The sequence below is a fragment of the Ipomoea triloba genome, chromosome 15, assembly GCF_003576645.1.
Source record: "Ipomoea triloba cultivar NCNSP0323 chromosome 15, ASM357664v1".
NCBI classification, from domain to species: Eukaryota; Viridiplantae; Streptophyta; class Magnoliopsida; order Solanales; family Convolvulaceae; genus Ipomoea; species Ipomoea triloba.
Genome location: NC_044930.1, coordinates 1,464,612 through 1,486,704, shown reverse-complemented (window position 1 = coordinate 1,486,704; position 22,093 = coordinate 1,464,612). Strand labels below are relative to the sequence as shown.

General features: G+C 36.8%; 4 protein-coding genes and 2 non-coding genes across 11 annotated transcripts in view; 4 read left to right on the top strand and 2 right to left on the bottom strand.

Moving 5' to 3' along the window:
• Positions 1-1,648: 1,648 nt before the first annotated feature.
• On the bottom strand, positions 1,649-4,559 carry LOC116005537 (adenylyl-sulfate kinase 3). 2 transcript variants are annotated; one of them, XM_031245752.1, is made up of 7 exons: positions 4,427-4,559; positions 3,357-3,504; positions 3,086-3,235; positions 2,716-2,831; positions 2,529-2,613; positions 2,169-2,215; positions 1,649-2,035 (listed from the first exon to the last, which is right to left on the bottom strand). In XM_031245752.1, exons 2-7 carry the CDS (start codon positions 3,478-3,480, stop codon positions 1,934-1,936), a joined length of 624 nt encoding a protein of 207 aa, XP_031101612.1. In that variant the 5' UTR covers positions 3,481-3,504; positions 4,427-4,559; the 3' UTR covers positions 1,649-1,933. The 2 variants fall into 2 exon arrangements, with proteins under 2 accessions (XP_031101612.1, XP_031101613.1); XM_031245753.1 differs by having other exon boundaries at positions 3,357-3,499; positions 4,427-4,520.
• A 2,323-nt stretch (positions 4,560-6,882) lies between these two features.
• Positions 6,883-6,955, top strand: TRNAR-CCU. Its single transcript has one exon. It is a non-coding gene; the product is annotated as a tRNA-Arg (tRNA).
• Positions 6,956-8,534: 1,579 nt separating this feature from the next.
• Positions 8,535-12,979, bottom strand: LOC116006293 (probable glutamate carboxypeptidase AMP1). The gene is made up of 10 exons (XM_031246608.1): positions 11,984-12,979; positions 10,896-11,138; positions 10,499-10,651; positions 10,328-10,396; positions 10,073-10,160; positions 9,893-9,976; positions 9,693-9,781; positions 9,395-9,508; positions 9,177-9,311; positions 8,535-9,025 (listed from the first exon to the last, which is right to left on the bottom strand). The coding sequence occupies exons 1-10, from the start codon at positions 12,923-12,925 to the stop codon at positions 8,843-8,845; spliced, it is 2,100 nt and encodes a 699-aa protein (XP_031102468.1). The 5' UTR covers positions 12,926-12,979; the 3' UTR covers positions 8,535-8,842.
• TRNAR-CCU lies at positions 8,679-8,751 on the top strand. Its single transcript has one exon. It is a non-coding gene; the product is annotated as a tRNA-Arg (tRNA).
• Positions 12,980-14,987: 2,008 nt separating the features above from the next.
• On the top strand, positions 14,988-18,022 carry LOC116005588 (probable E3 ubiquitin-protein ligase BAH1-like). Of its 4 annotated transcripts, XM_031245828.1 has the most exons (7): positions 14,988-15,160; positions 15,243-15,436; positions 16,268-16,512; positions 16,596-16,844; positions 16,930-17,067; positions 17,486-17,544; positions 17,654-18,022. In XM_031245828.1, the coding sequence occupies exons 2-7, from the start codon at positions 15,292-15,294 to the stop codon at positions 17,757-17,759; spliced, it is 942 nt and encodes a 313-aa protein (XP_031101688.1). In that variant the 5' UTR covers positions 14,988-15,160; positions 15,243-15,291; the 3' UTR covers positions 17,760-18,022. The 4 variants fall into 4 exon arrangements, 3 of the variants coding, with proteins under 3 accessions (XP_031101688.1, XP_031101687.1, XP_031101689.1); XR_004094997.1 differs by having other exon boundaries at positions 14,988-15,436; positions 16,930-17,082; positions 17,654-17,697; XM_031245827.1 differs by having other exon boundaries at positions 14,988-15,436.
• A 618-nt stretch (positions 18,023-18,640) lies between these two features.
• The window catches only part of LOC116005595 (D-lactate dehydrogenase [cytochrome], mitochondrial), a 5,873-nt gene continuing 2,420 nt past the window's right edge, over positions 18,641-22,093 (top strand). The window contains exons 1-11 of one of the 2 annotated variants that reach the window (XR_004094999.1): positions 18,641-19,070; positions 19,240-19,339; positions 19,728-19,828; positions 20,281-20,329; positions 20,448-20,540; positions 20,695-20,809; positions 21,062-21,122; positions 21,245-21,281; positions 21,360-21,421; positions 21,564-21,660; positions 21,794-21,868. Coding sequence is in view for 1 of the 2 variants with exons in the window: in XM_031245837.1 (XP_031101697.1) it covers positions 18,787-19,070; positions 19,240-19,339; positions 19,728-19,828; positions 20,281-20,329; positions 20,448-20,540; positions 20,695-20,809; positions 21,062-21,122; positions 21,245-21,281; positions 21,360-21,421; positions 21,564-21,660; positions 21,794-21,868 (1,074 nt within the window). In the remaining variant the exon portion in view is untranslated. The remainder of the gene's footprint in view (positions 19,071-19,239; positions 19,340-19,727; positions 19,829-20,280; positions 20,330-20,447; positions 20,541-20,694; positions 20,810-21,061; positions 21,123-21,244; positions 21,282-21,359; positions 21,422-21,563; positions 21,661-21,793; positions 21,869-22,093) is intronic. The other variant, XM_031245837.1, reaches the window with a different exon arrangement.

The following is a 22,093-nucleotide window of genomic DNA, read 5'->3' as shown; positions in this document are numbered from 1 at the left end:
AAATTTTGGAATTCATTCAAATCCACAATACGCATTAGACCTAAGCTCTTAATCATTTCCTTCAACAACGCAATCATATGCACATCAATTTCCCCAACATAATCATCAATGAACAGCATCAAGAAATTAATGATAATCAGATACTTAAATTGCATATGAGATTACAAAACGATTACAGGAAGCGAGATCAAAGGGTAAAGACGGGAAATACTATACATTTGGGGGCGAAATCAAACATCCAACCCTAGGAGATCAATGGATATGAGGGTGCAAATCCTCGAGATCGGAATCGGAGTCGGAATCCGAGGAGGAAGACGACGGAGAAGAGGAAGAGAGATATCGGTCGGGAGAAGGGAAGCAGAAGAAGGTCCAGAGACAGAGAGCGAGGCGGCTGAGCTGACGGCAGGGGAAGCAGAAGAGGAGATACAGAACTTGATCGCGGCTGAGCCGTTCCGGATTGCAAGCTATGTATTGGCACAAATCTGCTGAAACATTCGCCACACCTACCACCAGTAAGCTGTTGAACACCATTTTTCCTCCCCTTTCTTCTAGCAATCTTCGAATTTGCTTATCCCCTATCTCTCTGTCTATATATGTATATATATCTTCCTCTTATCTCTCAATCTGGGAATCTGGGATAGATTAATGATCAGATATTAATGAAATAGATCTTTTTGAGTCGAGTATGGCTACAGATAACAGATTGGATGGGGTCAACGGTTAAGAGTTGGTGAGATGCATTTGTCAGTGGGAAGAATCGGATTGAATTGTCCATTGTCTAAATATAGAATGCAATGTTACAATGTACGTGTACTTCATTAAAAAAAATCCCATTTGCAGGTATTCTTAATAGTGAAGTTTTTTTTTTTTTTAATGTAATAATTAAAAAAGAGAGGAGGGAAAGAGAAAAAAGAAAATAAAAGAGAAAACAAAAACAAAAACAAATTTGACACAAAAATAAAAAATAAGCGGCTGTTTTAGCGCGTCAGCAAGCCCATGCAGTCTTCATGTGCCTTGAACACGTGCCTCTTGAATTACTATTGGAGTTTCTAACTTCTATCTTCTGCGAGGCCCACAAAAAAATCAAGATCTTGAAGGGAGACCTTGGTCTTCTCTCTCTTCTATGTGGCAAAGAAACTTGCAAAAATAAAGAAAAAATCACCTATTGTGGATGCCCTTAGCTATTACACAACTTTAGATGAAGTTTATCTTATGATCTTACCTTGTGTGACTCTCTCATATGGGAGATCATAAAAAAAAGGTCTTAAATGGTCACAATGAGATAAATTAGTTTAAATTATTGTTCATAGCTGATCCGGCTTAAATAAAGAATGTCAATAGACTGCTCCATAATCGAATTTAAAATGTTATGGTTATCAAATTAATAACCTGACCAACTCTGTTAGAATTGCCCCACTATGTGCAGATTTCTAAACATTAATATATGGCGTAAGGATTAAACCTTCCTGTATAATAGTCAAAATCTACACTCAACCGAGATGATTGAGTGAGTAAATAGAGCATGATTTCAACACTAAAGATGATGAGTTTGACTTTTACTATAACCATTAAACTTGTCATACATAGTTTTTCTAGTGCAGTTTACATTTCTTGCGTGAAAACCAAAAAAACACAAATAACCTTTATCTTTTAGACCAACCTTAACTTATTTTATAAATGATTGTACAATGTGTGAAAGAGATGGGGAACCTGTAATTTGTATTTTACAGAGCAGCAGTACTGCTAAGGCGTTTTGGTACATGTCTAATAGACCAAAAGAAAACAAATCCTAGTCTTATTATACCTATAAACCTTCTATAACATCTGCAAGATATAGATAAAGAGAAAAAAAACATTGCATTGCAAATAACAGTATTCTTGCTGTTGGTTGAAGCAGTAGCAGCTTCTGTTCCTCGGGGCCGAAAATTCGTGATCATAGAGTTTGCAGAAAGCCCCTGCCCTCCAAATAAGAAGCCACTTGCCCCGCCATTTCATTTGGCGTAGGACATGCTCCGCCTTTTTGTTGTAGTTCAATCTGAACGAGAAAGAACAAAACTTGTGATCAGTTTTCGTTTTTAAACACAAGAAATCGACTAATCAAGGAAGAGATGTCGACAATTAATGGCGACATGTTGCCTCATTTTTCGGCTTTTAGCCACAACAATCACCTCGCACTTTAAAGGCGCCTCGTAAGGATCATCTATTCCAGTAAAACCTGCAATGCAATCAAGCGCTTCAAATCACGTTTATTCATGTTTCAAAGTATAGCATCCTAGTTCCTAGAACAAACAGCGGAAGAAGATTTTGAGTATTTCATACGAGAAAGTAGCATAGGGAATTAACAAATGCCTAAATATGTTCCCGGAACTCTTTTAATCATCTACACTTGACAACTATCGCTAATTAACACATTAGTATTTATCTATTCATAATTTCAATTTGCATCTTTGATTGAAATGACCGATGGGATAAAACGAACAGGTCATTTAAGTGAATATCCCAGGGGTTAGTAAATGAACAAAACAAACCTTTAATTTTTCCAGCACGAGCAAGCTTGTAGAGGCCCTTTGGGTCTCTTCCTTCGCATACTTCTAGTGGCATATTCATAAAGACCTGTACAAATAATAATAAAAAAAGAGACTATTATCCTCGGCATAAGGATTTTGGTGCAATGTGTACTTAATTCTCAAAAGTATCAGAGTTTGTTCGTCATGCCTCAACAAACGCATCTGGCAACATTGCCCGGCAAGCATCCCGATCATTTCTGTAAGGAGATATTAGACTGGCAATGCAAATCAAACCAGCATCTGCAAAGAGCTTCGCAACTTCCCCTGAATAGATATTCAAAAGAACTTCTTGATTTAGGGATTGCAAAGCATCATTTTACTAGAATCAACTACTATCAGAAACCCCAGTCGGTCGAAATACTCTTTCAAGAAATTCCGACTTTGCCCCTATATGGAGCTATGCAGTACATGATGTTTTTCTTGATCAAATACAGAGTAATTTATTAGTCTGTTCCAAGAACATCTGGACACAAGACAACTGATCCGAGTCGTTATATAGAGGGGAAGCACGCACTTACCAACCCTGCGGATATTTTCAGTCCGGTCATCCGGTGAGAAACCAAGATTCTTGTTGAGACCATGCCGAACATTGTCACCATCAAGAACATAAGAAAGCTTACCCCTCGAGTGTAATTCTCTACCAAGAGAGCATGCAAGTGTGCTTTTTCCTGCAGAATAAGGATTGCCAGGGAGACTCGGCAATAAATTATGCTGAACTAAAGCTAATTAATCAAGAAATAGAAGCAAATGAAATATAACACCACCAAGAAACAGAATATCAGTGCCAACCTGAACCACTGAGGCCAGTAATCCATACAACGCACCCCTGTTGATTAAGTAGTTTTTCCCTATCCGCCTTCCCAACCGCACACTGATGCCAGAATACGTTTGCTGGATTGCCCAAAGTCGACATCAAGAAACAGTACTCTTATCTTTCCTATCACCAAGAAAAAAAATTATATAGTCACAAAATGCAGCATTATCATCTCGAAAACTGCAACACTGAAAATATAATCAAATGAAGCTGCATTATGGTTCATGATTAATGATCAATAAAAAATCAGTTTTAGTCCTAAGGGAACCTCAAGAAGGAACTCTTCAATTCAATGAGACCAAGACCCAGTCTTTTCACCCAAGCATGAGAGATCACTTATAAATAAGTAAAAAGAAAAGGCAGGGATCTGCTACTGCATCCCAATATCAACATTATATGCATTGCAGATTTACGTTACAATTGCCAGCATGAATAGTTCAGTTAGTTCCTGTGGAACAGATTGTGGGCGAGAACACAGGATCGAGTTGTGTGGGAGTCACACACGGGGCACTCGCCCTCCTATCTAATGGATGTTGAATCACTATGATTTACCACCTCCACAAATCTTTTTGGCCGGGATGTGGGCCCAGACTCAGGATTTCGTCTTTTGTGGGCAAGATTTACGTTAAAATTTGAGATCAAGCTACTTGTAACTCTTCAGTTCATTTTCTTTTTTTCACCGTAACTTCTCACATTCCCATCAAATGAATACAATGACTTCCGCAATTTACATTTCTGTTATCAAATCAAATTCTCTAATAACGCTCAAACCAATCAATCTGATATATTGGGATGATAATTTCTCAAGGAGAATACATCTGCGTTACAAAAGGCACCATTTTTAAGCTGCCATCCCTCCATTCTCCCCAAACCAAGAACGGAAAATGAAAATCACAAGTCAGAGAAAAACGTAGCGAAAATAATCATGCATCAATTATCAGGCTCCAGCCCACCATTCATCACAAATCAAGAATACCCATCAAGACATTCAATCGAAAATTTTCAATCAAAAAAAAAAAAAAAAAACCAAAATGATACTGCATACCTGCACTGGAAGAGCTAAGGAACCCTAAAACGAGGAGTTAATGGAGCTTTTGTGTGTTTGGTTGAAAGGTTTGATGAATGTGGACGTTTTTCCGTTGGAGAAGAATGGTAGTGAGGAGACAGCGAAGTGTGCAGTTGTATCTTCCGCGTGGCGCTAATTGTGGAATACGGCATTTTTCTACTTTAAGCTTTTGACCAGTGTCCAGAATTAGACGACGGTGACGCAAGGGTATTATTGAATCTTGATGTAAAGATTAATAATAATAATAATAATAATAATAATAATTTAATAATAAGATTCAATTTCATTTTAAATTTTCAGACAATAATTCCTTGGCAAAAGGGTCAAATAGACCCATGTACTAACACTGATTGTTCATCCAGCACCATAGAACTAAAATATGGTCCATCTAAGTCATTATACTCCTAATTATTTTTCATCTAGCATTTTTAGCCCATTTCTAACAAGTAACCCATCTAATTTGTTGGCATGGAAAAATAAAATAATAAAAAATGATGACATGTTATTTATATGAATGTTTTGGATGATTTTACCCTATTTCATTAATGAAGAAAATGATTTCTTGCAATGAAATAAGGTAAAAATCAAAGTTGTTATATAATGTTTTAATTACAGTGTACTGCATGACTGTGTATGTATAGTGGGATATTCAAAGTTGTTCAGCAATGAAATTCCATGAAAATCGATATATTAAAATTAAATATAATAACTTAAGATATTATATTGGGTAAATTTTTTATTTTTTTAAAAATAATTTAATTTTATATATCAATTTTCATGGAATCTCATTGTCGAACAACACTGAATAATCCGCTATACATATACAGTACACTCCGCTATACATACACAGTACACTGTAGTTGAAACTTTATATAGCAACTTTGATTTCTACCCTATTTCTTTCCAAGAAATCATCCAAAAATACAATATCTTAAGTTATTCAATTATCCAAAAATCCAAAAATATTAATTTATTTTTAAAATAAAATAAAATTTACCCAATACAATATATCTTAAGTTATTATAAAAATAATTTAATTTTCATATATCGATTTCCATGAAATCTCATTGCCGAACGATAGTGAATACCCCGCTATACATACACTCATGTAGTTAAAACTTTATATAACAATTTTGATTTACACCCTATTTCATTGCAAGAAATTATTGTTTTTCATTAATGAAATATGGTAGAAATCATCCAAAACATCCATATAAATAACATGTCATCATTTTTTCTAATTTTATTTTTCCATGTCATCAAATTAGATGGGTTACTTGTTAGAAATAGGCTAAAAATGTTAGATGAAAAATAATTAGGAGTATAATGACCTAGATGGACCATATTTTAGTTCATGGTGCTAGATGAACAATCAATGATAGTACATGGGCCTATTTGACCCTTTTGCCTAATTCTTTCTTTTTTTTTTTGTTATATATTATTGTGTCTGGTTTAATTAACGAAGTTTAACTGAAATTCATTTTAATTCAAATTTTCTTAATATATTGGTATATAAAATTTTTATATTTGTAAATTACATAAAAAGTATTATTAAACACACAAAAAAAACACTAAAGAAAATAAACAAATAAATAAGAGTTTGTTTGTCCAATTAATAGTAAATAAGACAGATAAAATGAGATAAATGAAGTATTAATTTTGATTATTTTTAACACATCATTATTGATTATGACAAGACATTAAAGACCTAGTAAATGATTAGATTTACATAAAATGTTAGATGAGCTTAAAAGCAAAGGAGTAGAAAGTCAAGACGTGTGTTGGATGGAAAACATCGAGTGGTGGTTATGAATGGAAAAATACGACTCTAATACAAATATTTCTGTTATTATTTATTTTCAAACTTCTTACAATGACTAGATGGTGATATTAACAACAACAAAAAAGTAAAATATCTAAAAAGAAATGGTAACTTTGTGATACGAATTTTATGAGAAATACTATTCTTGCATGCAAAATTAATATTTTTATGTGTTTAGTTCGCTTAACAAAGCTTGATTGAAGTTATTTTTAATTTAATTTTTCATGATATTAAGTTTAGCATTAGTAAACAAAATTTATATATTTAGAAACTACACTAAAAGTACTATTAAACACACAAAAAAAATTAAAAATAAATATAAATATTAAAAAATAAACAAAAAAAAAGAGTTTGTTTAATTATATAATAGATAAAATGAGTAGTTTTAATGAATCAGGTCCACCATAAACCCGAAAAAGCATCAAAATTATGAAAGAAGTGTAATATTATATTCACAAGGCTTAAAGCTTAAAGAAGAAAGGATCGATAACAAACAGACCCCAATGGCCTAACTTTCAATGTATTCTTTATTTTAGTTATAAAATAGTTTGTTGTACCAATTAGTAATGCTCTCACTTCATGTAGCTTTTGTCTGCTATATATTATGTGTGGGGCGCTTGTAGCTCAGTGGATAGAGCGTCTGTTTCCTAAGCAGAAAGTCGTAGGTTCGACCCCTACCTGGCGCGAGTTATCCCTTTTCACAGCTGCAGTGTCCACCTTGTTGCAGATTACAGTTACTTTCTTTTGAGACAATCAGAACAGAGTGAATAAGATGAGTTGGATAGGTATTGCCTTCATCTTTCAATTAATGACACCATTCAAAGCTTTCATTTTCTTGTAGTACAAAAAATACTAACATAAGTTCCCAAAAAAAAAATAAAAATATACTAACATAACATTGTTGGGGACATAGAGTATAGGGACGCAACTCATACTCTTATCGAGCTACTAAATTTTCTATAGGTGGTGAAAACTCATATCAAGCCATCTAGGTATAGAAATGCATAGATGTTAGAGGGCAAACTTAGATATAATGATGCATGGAGTGACCTAATAATGAGAAAAGAGGCAATACGGACTTTGAGAATGAGCCCTGACGTACAAAGATGTTTCATAAAGAAGGTGGAGTATGAGGATGTTGTCACAGTTTAATAAAAGACTCTTCATTAGTCCAAAAGAAGAAGGCAATATCCATTCTATGTAAAATAGGTTGTCAAAAGGTTGTAAAATGGACCGACCTTTTGAGAGCTTAGAGCAATCCCATTAGGGGTTTTTAGTGGTTTTTGTATTTGGAAAAAAAAAAATCATGGAGTGATTTTTAACAAATTGGAAGCATGAATTTTAATGAGTTTTTTCTCCTGCAAATTATGTTTTTTTGTGGGTCCCATTTATTAGGGGGAAGGGGAAAAGCTTTGCACCAAATCGCGTGGACAACAACTATTGAGCTCAGTTGGCACTTGGACGTGCTCTTTTTTTTTTTTTTTTTTAAATAACTTTTTTCACTCATGCTTTTCTTTCATTTTTTTCTCTTTTTTCATCTCCTCTATACCTTCTCTCTGTAAATTCTCAAGTAGTATTCAAACTTGTTTTTTATGACAGAAGGAGATTCCCCTTCTCTTTCTCATTATTTTGATTTACACAATTGACAATAACCTTAATATTAGATGTTGTTCTTTTTTTTGTTGAGTAGTACAATCTAACGCTATACATAGTATCTGCTTAAACAACATGATAATGCCAACATCCTTGATTGGGATGGACTCAAACCTGAGACCTTCCATTTGGAATAGTAACAGTGATGCCATCAGACCACAAGGTACTTGACATTGTAAATTGAAGTTACTCGTTAAATAATAACATTATAATTTTATTAAATAATTTGTATAGTCATCATCTTGAATAAATAACATTTATTAGTCATAAATAGATTGAATTTATCCTCTCTTTAAAAAAATAATGTCACATTTTCCAGTATCTAGGACTTTTTTTAGCACATTGTGTTGATATTTGCATTACCAAAACTAACTAGTCTAATCAAAACCTTGTTCTATGCTTATGAATCGAAAAACGAATATAGCTTATGACATAAATAATCAAACACCTAAGAGTCATGTAGCATCATTTTCTTATGAGTAAATTTCACTCTAAATATCAAGGTGCAAAGACGGGATAAACTCCAGTATTTTAACCTACTAAGCACACATGAGAGGTTGAAAAGTAATTGCACAAGAGAAGTAAAAAATTACATTATAAAATCGGAGAAAGTATAGACAAGAATCGAATTCGTGATATTCTTATATGAGAGTTATGATTTATCTATTTAGTCATTCTTTTTGGCACTTCAGTTGGTAATTGATCAATTTTAATATACTATGATTTATATCTAAACTTTGTATAAAAATACAATCAGCGCCTGTAGCTCAGTGGATAGAGCGTCTGTTTCCTAAGCAGAAAGTCGTAGGTTCGACCCCTACCTGGCGCGATGTGTTTTCCAAAATGTTTACAACCAAACAGATTCACAAAATCCTGCCAAACCTTTCTGAAAAATTTTCAACACATTACGTGCAAGTTTGTCAGGTTAGATTGCCTTTGAGAGCATAGGCAGCTCTTTGGATAGCCCTTGCAACTCTCCAGATTTCATGCTGGATTACTGCCTCCCTTTCTGTGTTGTTCAGGTGCGTCGATCGCGAAACAGCATCAACTATTCCGGGGTAGAAATCTAGCTCGGTTTTACCACCGGTGCTCGGTCCATAAACCTGCATTTCAACGCCACACCCCGAGTAAAAGCAAAGTTTATACAATACAATATGTGTATGCAGCAATGACCTTGACATAGCTATCCAGAATCAAAACTTACCTAAATTAGTTTCATTTTGCAAGATGCTAAGAAATGGCAAAAATACTTACAAGATGCTTGAACCATTGCCTTCTGTTAAGCCCCTCATTGTCTAAGAAACCTCTCTCGGCAGACATCAGGCGATCGTTTAGCATCCGCCGCTCCAATATCAAAAGTTCAGCCATGGTTTCATCCTTCCTTAGTTTCTACATTTGATGGCTAAACATTACAAAAAGTAAAGAAGAACAAAGTTACATAAAGAACTTCCAAAAGCCTATATTCCTCTAACCTTTGCTTCTTCCTCAATAGCTTTAGCTGCAGTACTAAGCTCCCGAATGGCATCGAAAATTTGATCTAACGACACGCCTCCTTCCAATACACCACTCAAGCTTCGCGTATACCTCTGCAAATAAGCTTATCAATTAAAACATCCCGACAATAAAAGTTCGAAAAGCTTCATAAATGGGTGCAACCAACTATAGATAGCGGTCTAGACAAAAAATTATAACAGCAACTTAGTAGCATAAGGCACATAGCTAAAACGGGCGCAATAAACTATAGATAACGGTCTAGACTAAAAGTTATACCAGCAACTCAGCAGCATAAGGCTCGTAGTTAAAAGGAAGAACTGCATCGTCAGCTAGGTGAAGTCCGAGAAGTCCCCAAACTCCCGATACTGTTATCAAAACAAAAAATTCCCAACGAGAGAAGACCGAGGCTGTCATTCTAAGCTCTATACATATTTCCAAGTGTGTTTTGAGTAAGGTATAACGAATCCAAAAGCTACCTGCAATATGTCGTTGGAACAATGGATCTCCGAATTTTATCATCCAATCATAAGAGTCAAAGGCAGTGTGGTACACCGGAAAATCTACAAGATGGAAAGTGTACCCGCTATTCCTCTAAGGTGCATATAATCTAATCGATAATATAACTTGGTTATGTAATGCCATAAATTCGTGTATACCTTTACCATAGTATAAATCGACCGAAGGGATCCCTGCAAGTTGCAAAAACGAAGCAAAATCTGAATCTACTCTACTAAGCCTCTGGATCTGCAATGCAGACATAAATAGTTAGTACAGTCCATAGAAAATGAAACTAAAGTTTTTAACCATAGTGTTATAATATACTGTTTTCCCTTCTCAAATTGCTTAGCTAATAATTACTGTAATCTCAAGTGAAAATAGCGGGGAAATGAGAGGGGAGGGAGAAAACTTACATTCGTACCTCTATTCGAAACTGCCCAAGTTTCAAATATTGTCGTCCTCTCATGATCAGGATCCCGAACCTGAAATGATATTTATGTGTCAAAGCGGGGCAAATTGTTAGACGAAGAGAGCCATTTCTGCACTTAAAATCGGTGAACTGAGGCAAAGTTCAGCTTAATTACCTTCTTAGCGACATTGAGAAGAAGATCATCGAGCTGAGGAGTTGCACTAGCGAAAAAGCCAGGCCCTTGAACTGCACAATCCACATTTAGGTATGCAACAGATTTAGCGGCCAGATTCATAAGGTTCTGCTCAACAAACTCGGTAGAGCCAATCTGAAGCCACAAGAATTATATCAGATTCGTTGTTTTAATGACCAAAACATGTATATGTATGCAACCATATCAGACAAACAGTCGGGGCATCTATGAAATTTGACATTATATATATTGATCAGTATTCAGTACGTCTTAGATTGTTTGAGCCTTGGATGATGAATGCTTGAAAACACAATCAATACTACCATTAGACACTGTAAATATGCTATCAACTGCTCGAGATAGAGTATTTATTACCTACCATACCAAACTCTTCAGCGTCCCAGCTGCAAAGCATGATTGTTCGTCGAGGTTTCCAGCCCAAGCTCACGAGACGAGCATATCTGCGAGCTATGTCAAGTAGGGCAGCAGTTCCGCTATTGGGATCAACTGCTCCATATGTCCACGCATCTCTGTGGTTCCCGAGCAGTACAAACCGATCAGGCTCCTCCGAGCCTCTTATAATGCCAAAAACGTTTTGAATCGTTGCCATCTTCTTCTCCCCCTGATCAGAGTAAACAAAATGATGTTCACTAGAAAGATAAATATACAACACACATAAAATGGAATCATGAGTCAAGGTGGTCTTCCCACTTAGCATAAATAGCAGTGTTTCTAAATTTGATCAGTTTCCATAATTTCTCCTAAAGGCAACCTCGGATCATGTCCTATGCAGCTATGTTTCCAGCCAACAACATTTGACAATGAGACAACAATAGCTATATGCAACAAACTATCAAACAAAAGAGGCATTCCAAGCGGAACTGGTCAGACTATTGGTTTGCTAACCACAAAGTTACAAGTTTAACTCTCAATAAAAATAATCTATTGGCCTTCTTGAGTCAATTTGTTTTTCATGACCGTTTTAGACCCAATAAATGAACAGTCAACTGGTTAGCCACAACGTGGGTAAATGGGGCGACAATAACGTTAAGGGTGTTCTGCCTTAGACGCTAGGTCTGGCCGAGTCAGACACGCCAACCCGATTATGTTTGGGGAGCATGTCGTTAGTTTTGGACTTGACTATAAAAGGGACCGATGCAATTCGAATGGCACAACTGGTCAGGAGTTATTGCCGTTCCCGTTCCCTGATGAGCCTATGGCTGAGCGAAACCAGTTAGGCGTATGTGTATAAGGCTTATACGTGGACTATGAGGGGCTCCTGGACACCACACAGGCATTGTGTACTGTGTCAAATTCCCTGTAAGAACGATATATTGTCTTTCTTTAGCCGTTTAGCTATGGATAACATATGCAAGTGGTTATAGATATCAAACAAGAATTCAAATATCCATAAAGAGTAAAGACAACATTTTTTTTTGATAAATTTGGGTTAAGCCTTAAGCTAACCTCGTATGAAAAGTTAAGCATGGTCGGACCAGGTCCAACTCTTTCAAAATCAATCCCACTATTCTTTAGATTCTTCTTCCACTCCTGGGGCAATTCAGCCCCTCCCAGAGATCTCAGGATGATTCCGGCGGCCGCCATGGATATTGGCAACGACGGGACTTTCGGGAATTTATCTCTCACCCGCGGGTCATCTAATCTCAGCTTCTCTCCGTTCTCAACCCCTCCCCACCCAGGGCTAAGTGGGTCCCCCAGGTCACTCATCACAGTTCCCCTCTCCACGCCGAATTTCTCACGCTCACCGTCGGTGTACATTAGCACCGCCGCCACTCCACGCGCCGCCGCCCTCTCCACCGCCTCGCCCCTCGACAGCCCGCCGCCTCTCCGGACAATCCCCACGCAGCCCGCCACGTCCACCCCCGCCGCCGCCAGCTCGCCGTAGTCGCCGTCCCGCCCGTAGTTCAAAAACACCGCCTTTCCGTACGCCGTCCCCGACGGCGCGTACGCGTGGTACGCCATTACAACCCCGCCGCCGCCCCCCGGCTCCGACAACGGGACGGAAAAATCGGACCCGTTGATAAACACCGCCGTCACCGAACCCCTCACCGGATAACTCAAAAGAACGGTGTAGTTAACCACACGGGTCTCCATCTTCAGCCGCTCGAAATGGGACCTCACATAAACGGCGGCGGCGCCGGCCGCCGCCGTTCCGGCGAGGTGGGGCCCGCCGGTGAGATTACGGAGATAATCGGCGATTGTATAATTCGACGCCGAGGAAATGAAATCATTCCTATAATAACTCCCATTTCTTTTCACCGCCGCGGAACCGCGGCGGCTATGGTGCAGCGTAGCCAAGAAGACTATAATAAACGTAACAAAGATCAAACTATACGTAAATTTTAACTTAATCGCCATTTTTGAGCATTCAGTTAGTCCGGCGAGCATATATGCAGGTGTTACATAGACTAATGATTAAAGATTTAAAGTAGTTTGCTTTAATTTTGGCTTTTGCAATCAAAGTTTTTTCATTTTTTTTCAACTTGTTGATAGGTATATGTGTAAATATCAGTGGTGAAATAGGGGATTTGTTCGTGTTTCTTTTTCAGATTATGATAATATCATGTTAATTAATGTTTTTTGCAGTTATATATATATATATATATATATATATATATATATATATATATATATAATTGCATATCTTCATGTATGTATGTATGTATGCAGAAACTGCTAATGATCTCCTTGTCAGAATGACAGGGACTACCGAACAAAGAAATGTTTTCTAATCTTTAGTTTAACCAGCCGCCATTGTTATAGGGACTCCAAGAAATACTAAAAATTAAATATGTATTATACCTTAATGGAAGAAGTATATGATATTTTTCAATACACAAATTTCTTATGAATATTGTTAAAAATAAAAACATCCACATTTTCTTGGTGGAGGGCAGAATCCAACCAAAAGCATCATCACTTTTTTGAAGAATGGATTTTGATGCAAGATGAGTGGGAACATCATTATCTTTTGATGATATGATGCAATCCTAACCCATCAAGCATTTCGTTAGACTCTCACTGAGAACGATTTATTTGCTTTTTTATTTTTATTTGAATCAATCGATTAGAGACAACTCAAGACGGATTTATTTCTTTCACTTTTTGTAGTTATTCACCGAATATAATTAAAAAGACATAATTTATCCAATACACATTCAATTAGTAATTGTATATAGATTCCCTCATATAAAAAAAGAAAAAAAATTACCTTCAAAGAATACAATCATCAAAGATTCCCCATAAAGGAAATATAGGACATATATTTAATAAAATACATCAAATGGAGTATGAAAAAAATAGAACTACCTATAAAGGCACCTCTTATCTCATCTATGATAGTGCAATTTGACCTTTCATTCGATTTTTTTAAATTTGTGAATGACAAGGAAAACATGTAGTTCAAACTTTAAATATGTCAATTGAGTTACTCGAATATTGGTAAAATCAACAGTTTTTATGGCGGAACTATGGGGTTTAAGGGAAGGTCTTATTATCGCGAGACGATACGGATTTGAGAAGCTCATCGTAGAGGTGGACTCAGAAGCTATGGTTCATGCATTGGAATCAATAGGGGACCCCCAGATCGTCAAGATTTTTCATGTTTTTCGCGAAGGTAATCGGTGCGCTGACCTTCTTGTCAACTTGGGCCAAGATTCACCCTGGGGTACTACCGTGCTGGATCAACCTCCAGATGAGCTCAAAGATTTCCTTCGTCGTGACTCCCTGAACGTAGCGACAAGTAGACGTCGTTAATTCCTGGGCCCTCTGGCCTCTCCTTTCCACAAAAAAATAACTCGTAAATTATACAAAAAGATAAATTATATTTGAACGAACTTGTGACACGGAATTGATTAAGAGGATGTAAGAATTGATAGAATATGACAATATGTTGCTTGACCATAGGTTGGCATGTTGGACACGCATTACTAGATTTGATATTGGAATATAATGACACTTATATGATGTATTATGATAGAGAATTTGTGGATGAAAATATATGAAGGTAGTTGTGATGATTCACTAATGGTGATGATGAGATGCTTTATTTTAAAATTTTATTATTGCAATTGAAAATGTATAATATGAAAAAAAAAAGTTTGTTATTAAAAAAGATATATTATCAATTTGATGTGTATAATTAGCGTTTAATTATAACTTTCCTACTAAAATTCAAACTTATGGTCTCTTATATAAAAAAGTCACAAATATGTCGATGAGTTACAAATTAATTACCAATAAACTTAAGAACTTAGTAATCAATTTAAAATTTTAAAAATTTAAGACTAAGCATTGCAAAACTATTATACTTGAAGGTGCACAAATAGTATTAACTCTTATAAAATTTTATTAAAGTTTAGCGTCTAGCCACTTTTATCGTAAAAATTTGGAGTATATTTAAACCTTTTTCCCTTGACAACAAATATCATTTTTTTTCCTCCTAGAAAATTTTTAGGGGAAACGCAACATTATTCTCAAAAAAAAAAACCGAATTGATATTATACGGCAATTTCATTGTCGAATCTGATCGGAAGTTTCTAGATAATTGTATTATCTCAGGCCCACCACCATCCCAGGGGGAAAAAGGAACAAAAAAGCGGAGGAATTGCGGCGGCAGGAGGCGTATGTAACGATCCTTCGTACCAGATCGACGCGATTATATATATTCTAATCTTGTTTGTATACGTGTATGTATCGATCTCAGCTGCCATACACCCTCGGGAGGAATTGGATTCTGTTTTGCGTGGAAGAAGATGAAGTTTGGGGAGACTTTCAAGGAGTACGTTCACGAGGATGAAGGCAACAAGCTGTCCTATGTCGAATACAAAAGCCTGAAGAAAGTTCTCAAACGCTGCTCCGCATGCAACACTCTCAAGAGTTCCAATGAATGCTGCTCTTGTACGTTTTTATCTCGTCAAATTTTGTTAATAGTTGAATGGCTTTGAATGAGGTGCTTGATTTTTTTGAATTGTTTGTTGTGATTGTTGTTTGAATGCATGTGTGTAGTGCATTTGTTGTGAAATCAGCAACATTATTCAATGTGTTTTGCAAATATTTGCGGAATTATTCCGTTCATCGTGAATATTGCTGTTTGAATGCATGTGTGTAATGCATTTGTTGTAAGATCCGCAACATTATTCAACGTGTTTTGGAAATATTTGCGGAATTATTCAATTTGGATGAGGAGAGAAACCAGCAGCCATTACACAGAATGAATTTAGAATTTAGAATTTAGATGACGAGAGAAACCAGGATCCATTACTGGGTGTGCTAGGGTAAACCCTAGCCCGCAAAAGATTACAAGGAGATAAACTAGCTTAGTTTGCCTAAAAAAGGCCAATAGGATAGGCTGCTCTCACGGAGAGTTGAACTTGGAACCTTGTGGTTACCAAGCCTAAAGCCTGAGCAACTTGGATGGGTGTTCATGAGGAATTTGTGTAGAGAGACTGTTGCTGAGAAAGAATTGTTAGCTTCTTGTGTGTGGTTAGCAAAAAACTAGAATATTTTTCTGAATTCTGTGTTTATGGCAGCCCCTTCCACCAACAATCTGTTTTTCGTTTTAACGTTTTGATGTGATTATGGCTGGATAAGATTCTTCTGCATGTATGGACTTGTATTCATTAATGGAGAAAAAGATCTTCAAAGACCATTTTCTTTCTTTAACAGCAAGCATTCTGCATAGTTGTTGCATTATATGAGGTTGTAATGATCAATTTTGTATTTCTTTAGTCTGTGATCAAACCTTCTTTCCTGAACTGAAGAAGGAGGCCTCTGACGTTGCTGGGTGTTTTAGCTCTAGAGTAAGAAGACTTCTCAGACTTCATATGGCTCCAGGGGTGCAACAATACTTCATATCGTTGCGTCACTGTTTTGTTGATGATCAGCAAGCCATGGCACGAGAGTGTCAAATGCTAATGCAGTATGCAGTGATGAATACTACTGCTATGCGAAAAATCCTTAAGAAGTATGACAAGGTAAGGCTTTTTTTTGGCTTTGTTTGTGTGCATTCTTATACTCTTCTTCTTTTCTTCCTATATGAAGAAATATCTTCTTGTAGATTCATGGCTCTGTTAAGGGAAGGAATTTTAAATCTACAATAAGTGCTGAGCACTTGGAGATTCTGCAATCACCGTGGTTGATTGAACTAGGAGCTTTCTATTTGAACTTCAATGCCTCAAATGGTAAGAGCTCAAGAGAGCTCTTCAGTTCTTTCCCATGTGATTTCGATGCTACTGAGTTTACACTCACTTTGACGCTTCCAGAAAATATAAAATTAGAATACAGCCTGAAGTGTGCTGTTTGCCTGGTGAGTCATTTACTTCACTGTAAAGAAAATAGATTAATTTCATGTCGGAATTCTGTTCCTAACTCAAAGCTGGTCACAAAATTAGGATTTTGTTTTCAACCCCTATGCTTTAGGCTGTGGGCATCTTTTCTGCAAATCATGTGCATGCAGGGCAGCTTCTGTGATGCTATGCGATGGTCTAAAGGCTGCAAGTAAGGAGTCAAAGTGTCCCATTTGCAGACAGGTCTGTATCTAATAGGTATTTCGTCCACAAATAAGAATTACGGTTGATTTTCATATATAGTTGCCTTTAAATTCGGTATAGGTCCATCTGTGGGTCTAATGTTTGCACAAATGACAAATCTTTTGTTTACTTGAAGATTTACATCTATTCAAATTTTAGCATATTCCGAGCCTATTGTATTTTCAACAGTATACAAAACCACTATACAGAACTAAATCTATTCACACTGTCTTTTCAACGGTATAAATAGGAGGGAGGAAGATTTAATAATAATAGATAGATTTTCAAGTGTACCTTTGTCTGAAAGCAAAGTTATTCAGAAAAGGCGTAGTGATTTTGCATATAACAGGGCATCAAACCAATGGTTTCACATTGTTTAACCAATTGATTACATTGTGCTATTCCCTCTTAATTTCAGGTAGGTGTTTACACCAACGTAGTGCACATGGTGGAATTAGATTTGCTTCTGAAGAGGAGGTGAGTTTGTCTCGAGCATGCATTGTATCGTTTGTAATCCCTGTTCTCGAGCCTATCTTCCGGTGACATGGATACAATGATGAACTATATATTCTTTGCCCCGTTTTAGATTTCGAAAGCTGTGGAAAGAAAGGCTGGTGTCTGACCGAGCTGAAGCACTGAAGCAGTCTAGGCTGTTCTGGGAATTGCAAACGCGGTACGTGGTTGGGTTCTGATATAGTTGCCTGCTTGGATCTGAAATCATCTTTTGCACAATTTTAATGAATCCCAGATCTTTTGTAAACTTCTTGGGTAGAATGAAGGTTAGGATATGGTGGTGATAGTCATCTTTCTGATTTCCATTTGCCATTTGAGTGAGACACACACTATATGGAAATGCAGATAGGAGTATGCAGTTCATGTAGTGATTCTTTGAAATAATATGTATATAATTTTTATTATTATTCTTTAATTTCTAGTCCACTATGTTTGCCATGCATTTGATTTTGGTGATATCAGTCACTTTTTTTTTTTTTTTTTTTTTAAAGATTAAAATGGTGAAACAAAATTTTACGGAGTATTACTTTAACCAAGTTACAAGGTATGTATGAGTATAAGAGAAGTCCAAAAATACTGTAACTAAAGTATTAAAAAGTATCAATATTCAAAAGCCCATAAAAATAAGCAAAATGCTACGGAGTATTTTTTAAAGCCCCTGACAATACAATAAAATATATTATATTATATTCTATCAAGCAAACATTATCACCTTGGGATATGCATTATGTAAATTTTGCATATCGAGAGCTAAATGATATTTACAAAAATTATACTGCACCCACTCTATCACCATTTCGGATGACTTTTCTTTCAAGGGTATTTTTTTTGAGTGCTACTGACTCCGTTACCATGTAGATCCATTTATTCATGTTTAACTTGGAATCTTAAATTTAAAAAGATGAAAATATCTTTAAAAAGTTTAAATAAAGTGATCAACTTGATAAATTTTGACATTATAAAATAATAATGGTATATAAAAATGTGTACCAGAACTGTTATTTTAAGAGAGCAAAATTAGTACGGAGTATTTGCTCTGAATAAAATGCACGGATGAACAACCAGACGAACCGAAGGGATGATAGTACTCTTTCCACAACTGGAGTCTGGAGGGCCATCTACAAATAGACAAAACTTTTCAATTTTCATCATCTCACTGTCACTTTCTCTAATCTGCATCGACAAAAAATTCAATCTTTCCGACGAATGTCTTCGTTTTCGTGGTTATCTCGGCTCCGTTCTTCTTCGAGGCTCACTTACAATGCTTTCAAGAATTCATTTTCCCATAGGCAAAGCCAAAGCGTTCAATCAAGCCTCCTCAGAGAGGGCATAATAATCACCTCAGAGAATGCCCACGCTTTCTTTTCATGGATTCCCAGCTTACTCCCCCTCGCCCTCGCTCTCTCTGCCGGCTCTCTGGCTCTACACTCCCAAACCAATCACAACCACTCGTTTAGTCTCAGCGAAGCTCCGAATAGTATCGATTCCAGGTATTTTACATCCGTTTGGTGAAAAAGAAATGATTTTTATATCATTTTTAGGAACTGAGGATTTAATATTGCTTGGAGCACTCAAATGAGCTGAGTATTTTTGAGTGGTTTATGGTGGATTGGTTTATTCAGTAATACGGTATTGGTTTCTCTATTTGGTGCATTGAAGTGTGAAAATTGGTGGCAAAAGCAGCACAGATTATGTGGTGAAGGGCTCTTACAAAGAAGTTCCACAAGAGCTTATTGATGAATTGAAAGAAATTTGTCAGGTATTGTATAGTTCCAACTTTGTGGTGTAGCCAAATAGTTTCAGGGGCATGATGTGGCTCTCCCAAATGGGAGGTCGTGGGGCAGTATTGACTCTTTGTGCTTCAGTAGTAGGTTGAGAAAGTAGTTATGAACAGATACTACATTGTAACAGAATTAGTATTACTCAAAAAAAAAAAAAAAAAAAGAAGACATAAGGCTTTGGTATTTAGATATCTAAAGTTTTAAGTCTTTTTGACTATGTTCATTTCTGACTGTTTTGTGTACTCAGTCATCTTTCTTGTTAATAGTGTTGAGTAAAAGAACACAAACTATTTAGCACTATTTTGATTTGAAAGGGTGGATTTGTTTACTGGTTTGGAGGTAAACTGCTGATGGTTTGTTATGCAGGATAATATGACGATGGACTATGATGAGAGATATACTCATGGGAAGCCAGAGAATAGTTTTCACAAGGCAGTGAATATCCCTGATGTTGTGGTTTTTCCGAGGTTTGCATGAATCATCTGCCTTGTTGAAACACAACGCACCCGCATCTTTGTTTTTGTATTGCTTACTTGCTTATCCAGTAACTTTGGTACTTTTATGCCCAGTCATTTGCAATTGGGAGTGAAAGTAATCGAGTTTCCATTTTTATGAGTGTTGTTGCCCCCAAGCAGATTTTTTTACAAGATGTTTGTGACATTTTGATGGATATCTAGATTCATAGGGTGTTTTCTTGTTTTGAATCGCTGCATTTCATACTAAGTACAAACCTTTTTTAAATCGAAGTAATGAGTTATATCAGATATCGTGAAATCTTCATTGGTGACTTGCCAATAGATTTACGATCCAATGAAAGGTTTGATACAAGGCCTTGTGATATAGTATAAGAGAATTTACAAATCAAATTTTAAATATTCTTCTTTCTCATAGCTACTCTTTTTTTTTTTCCTCCATGCAGGTCCGAGGAGGAGGTATCTAAGATAGTGAAAGCTTGCAACAAACATAAGGTCTGAACTCCACTTGTAACTGGAACGATGGAAACATATTTTATTTCATTCATATCTCATTTTTTTATGCTTTTGCTTTGTTACTTGTTATTTTAATGGTTCGATATGCTGTAAATAGGCCCCAATTGTACCTTATGGCGGAGCCACATCTATTGAGGGTCACACCTTATCCCCTAATGGCGGTGTTTGCATCGACATGACTTTAATGAACGTATGAATTCCCATAAATATTTAATTTCTTGAACTTGATATTAACTTTCAAAATTTTGAATATATTATATGAATTCTCCAAAATTCACTTGCAGCCTTTTTCCTTCACTTCTCTGGTTCTGAAATAATCCTTCATAACGTTTGTTAATTTTTAGCGTGTAAAATCATTGCACGTGGAGGACATGGATGTCGTGGTTGAACCTGGCATCGGATGGATGGAGCTTAATGAATACTTGGAGCCCCACGGTCTCTTCTTTCCCCTTGATCCTGGTCAGTTTCTATTATCTTTTTAACAGTATTTCATTCTTTTATAAAATATGCTTTGGGAGATTTATTGTTTTGGTTTTTGCTTTTGTAAATTTGATAGAGCAATAAATTTGAGCATTTTGTTGTGTTATGTATCATAATTCTATAGCAAAAGCATTCAGTTAGAAACCCGGGGATTTTCTGAAATATGGAATTTCTAAACTATGCCATGATGATATCGCGAGTTTATTAAGATTTCAAACACTTAATTCTCAGGACCTGGAGCAACCATCGGGGGTATGTGCGCTACACGTTGCTCTGGCTCGTTGGCTGTGAGGTATTCACATTTAAGACTGAAGTTTGCAATCTCGAAGCTTAGAATCTTGAACTAATCCTGTTCTGCCCGTAACTCCAAATTTCAACTCATGTATGACTAACGGTTCCGATTTTAGCATGTAGGTATGGTACGATGCGCGACAATGTCATCAGTCTTAAGGTATGCTATGTATAAACTGAAAGTTTCCATGGCGGGCCGGGCAAGGGCACGATTTCATATGAAGCACTTCTTTGACAGGCTGTTCTAGCCAATGGAGATGTTGTCAAGACGGCATCCCGGGCAAGAAAAAGTGCTGCAGGGTAAGCTTGTCCATTTGTGCGTAATTTGAAAGGTTGCTCGCTTAAAGTTTACACACACATTTATCTAAATGAAAATGTCAGCTTTTCACTGCAATGTTATTACGATTAAATTTTCTGATATCTGTGAACTTGCGTATTGTAGGTATGATTTGACACGCTTGATGATTGGAAGTGAAGGAACGCTGGGAGTTATCACTGAAGTTACTTTGCGATTGCAGAAAATTCCACAATCGTCAGTGGTATTCTCATATTTCTTTTATCGGTCCTTTATATATAGATGTTTCCTAAATTTATTTATCCCAGTTATCGAATATTTTACTCTTACTAATGCATTTATTAATTATTTTTGAAATTCTCTTCCAAACTCTACAGGTTGCAATGTGCAACTTCCCGACAATCAAGGATGCAGCAGATGTTGCCATTGCCACTATGCTTTCCGGAATACAGGTCAGAATCGTTAGCCAATGTTTACTAAAATCCTCCAAAAAATACTCGTTTTTCTTACGAGGACAGAAAATTTCCATTCCCCCCCCCCCCCCCCCCCCCCCCCCCCCCCCCCCCCCCCCCCCCCCCCCCCCCCCCCCCCCCCCCCCCCCCCCCCCCCCCCCCCCCCCCCCCCCCCCCCCCCCCCCCCCCCCCCCCCCCCCCCCCCCCCCCCCCCCCCCCCCCCCC

Excerpts from the sequence above, each read along its gene's own strand:
- LOC116005537 (XM_031245752.1), bottom strand. The coding sequence starts at position 3,480 with ATGTCGACTTTGGGCAATCCAGCAAACGTATTCTGGCATCAGTGTGCG. Across the intron at positions 2,614-2,715 it reads TGCCAGATGCGTTTGTTGAG|GTCTTTATGAATATGCCACT; the intron begins GCATGACGAACA and ends TTATTTGTACAG. Across the intron at positions 2,216-2,528 it reads TCGTGCTGGAAAAATTAAAG|GTTTTACTGGAATAGATGAT; the intron begins GTTTGTTTTGTT and ends ATTGCATTGCAG.
- LOC116006293 (XM_031246608.1), bottom strand. The coding sequence starts at position 12,925 with ATGCTCGCCGGACTAACTGAATGCTCAAAAATGGCGATTAAGTTAAAA. Across the intron at positions 11,139-11,983 it reads TGCTTAACTTTTCATACGAG|GGGGAGAAGAAGATGGCAAC; the intron begins GTTAGCTTAAGG and ends TACTCTGATCAG. Across the intron at positions 9,312-9,394 it reads CTATTGAGGAAGAAGCAAAG|AAACTAAGGAAGGATGAAAC; the intron begins GTTAGAGGAATA and ends CATCAAATGTAG.
- LOC116005588 (XM_031245828.1), top strand. The coding sequence starts at position 15,292 with ATGAAGTTTGGGGAGACTTTCAAGGAGTACGTTCACGAGGATGAAGGC. Across the intron at positions 16,513-16,595 it reads TCCTTAAGAAGTATGACAAG|ATTCATGGCTCTGTTAAGGG; the intron begins GTAAGGCTTTTT and ends ATCTTCTTGTAG. Across the intron at positions 17,068-17,485 it reads AGTGTCCCATTTGCAGACAG|GTAGGTGTTTACACCAACGT; the intron begins GTCTGTATCTAA and ends TCTTAATTTCAG.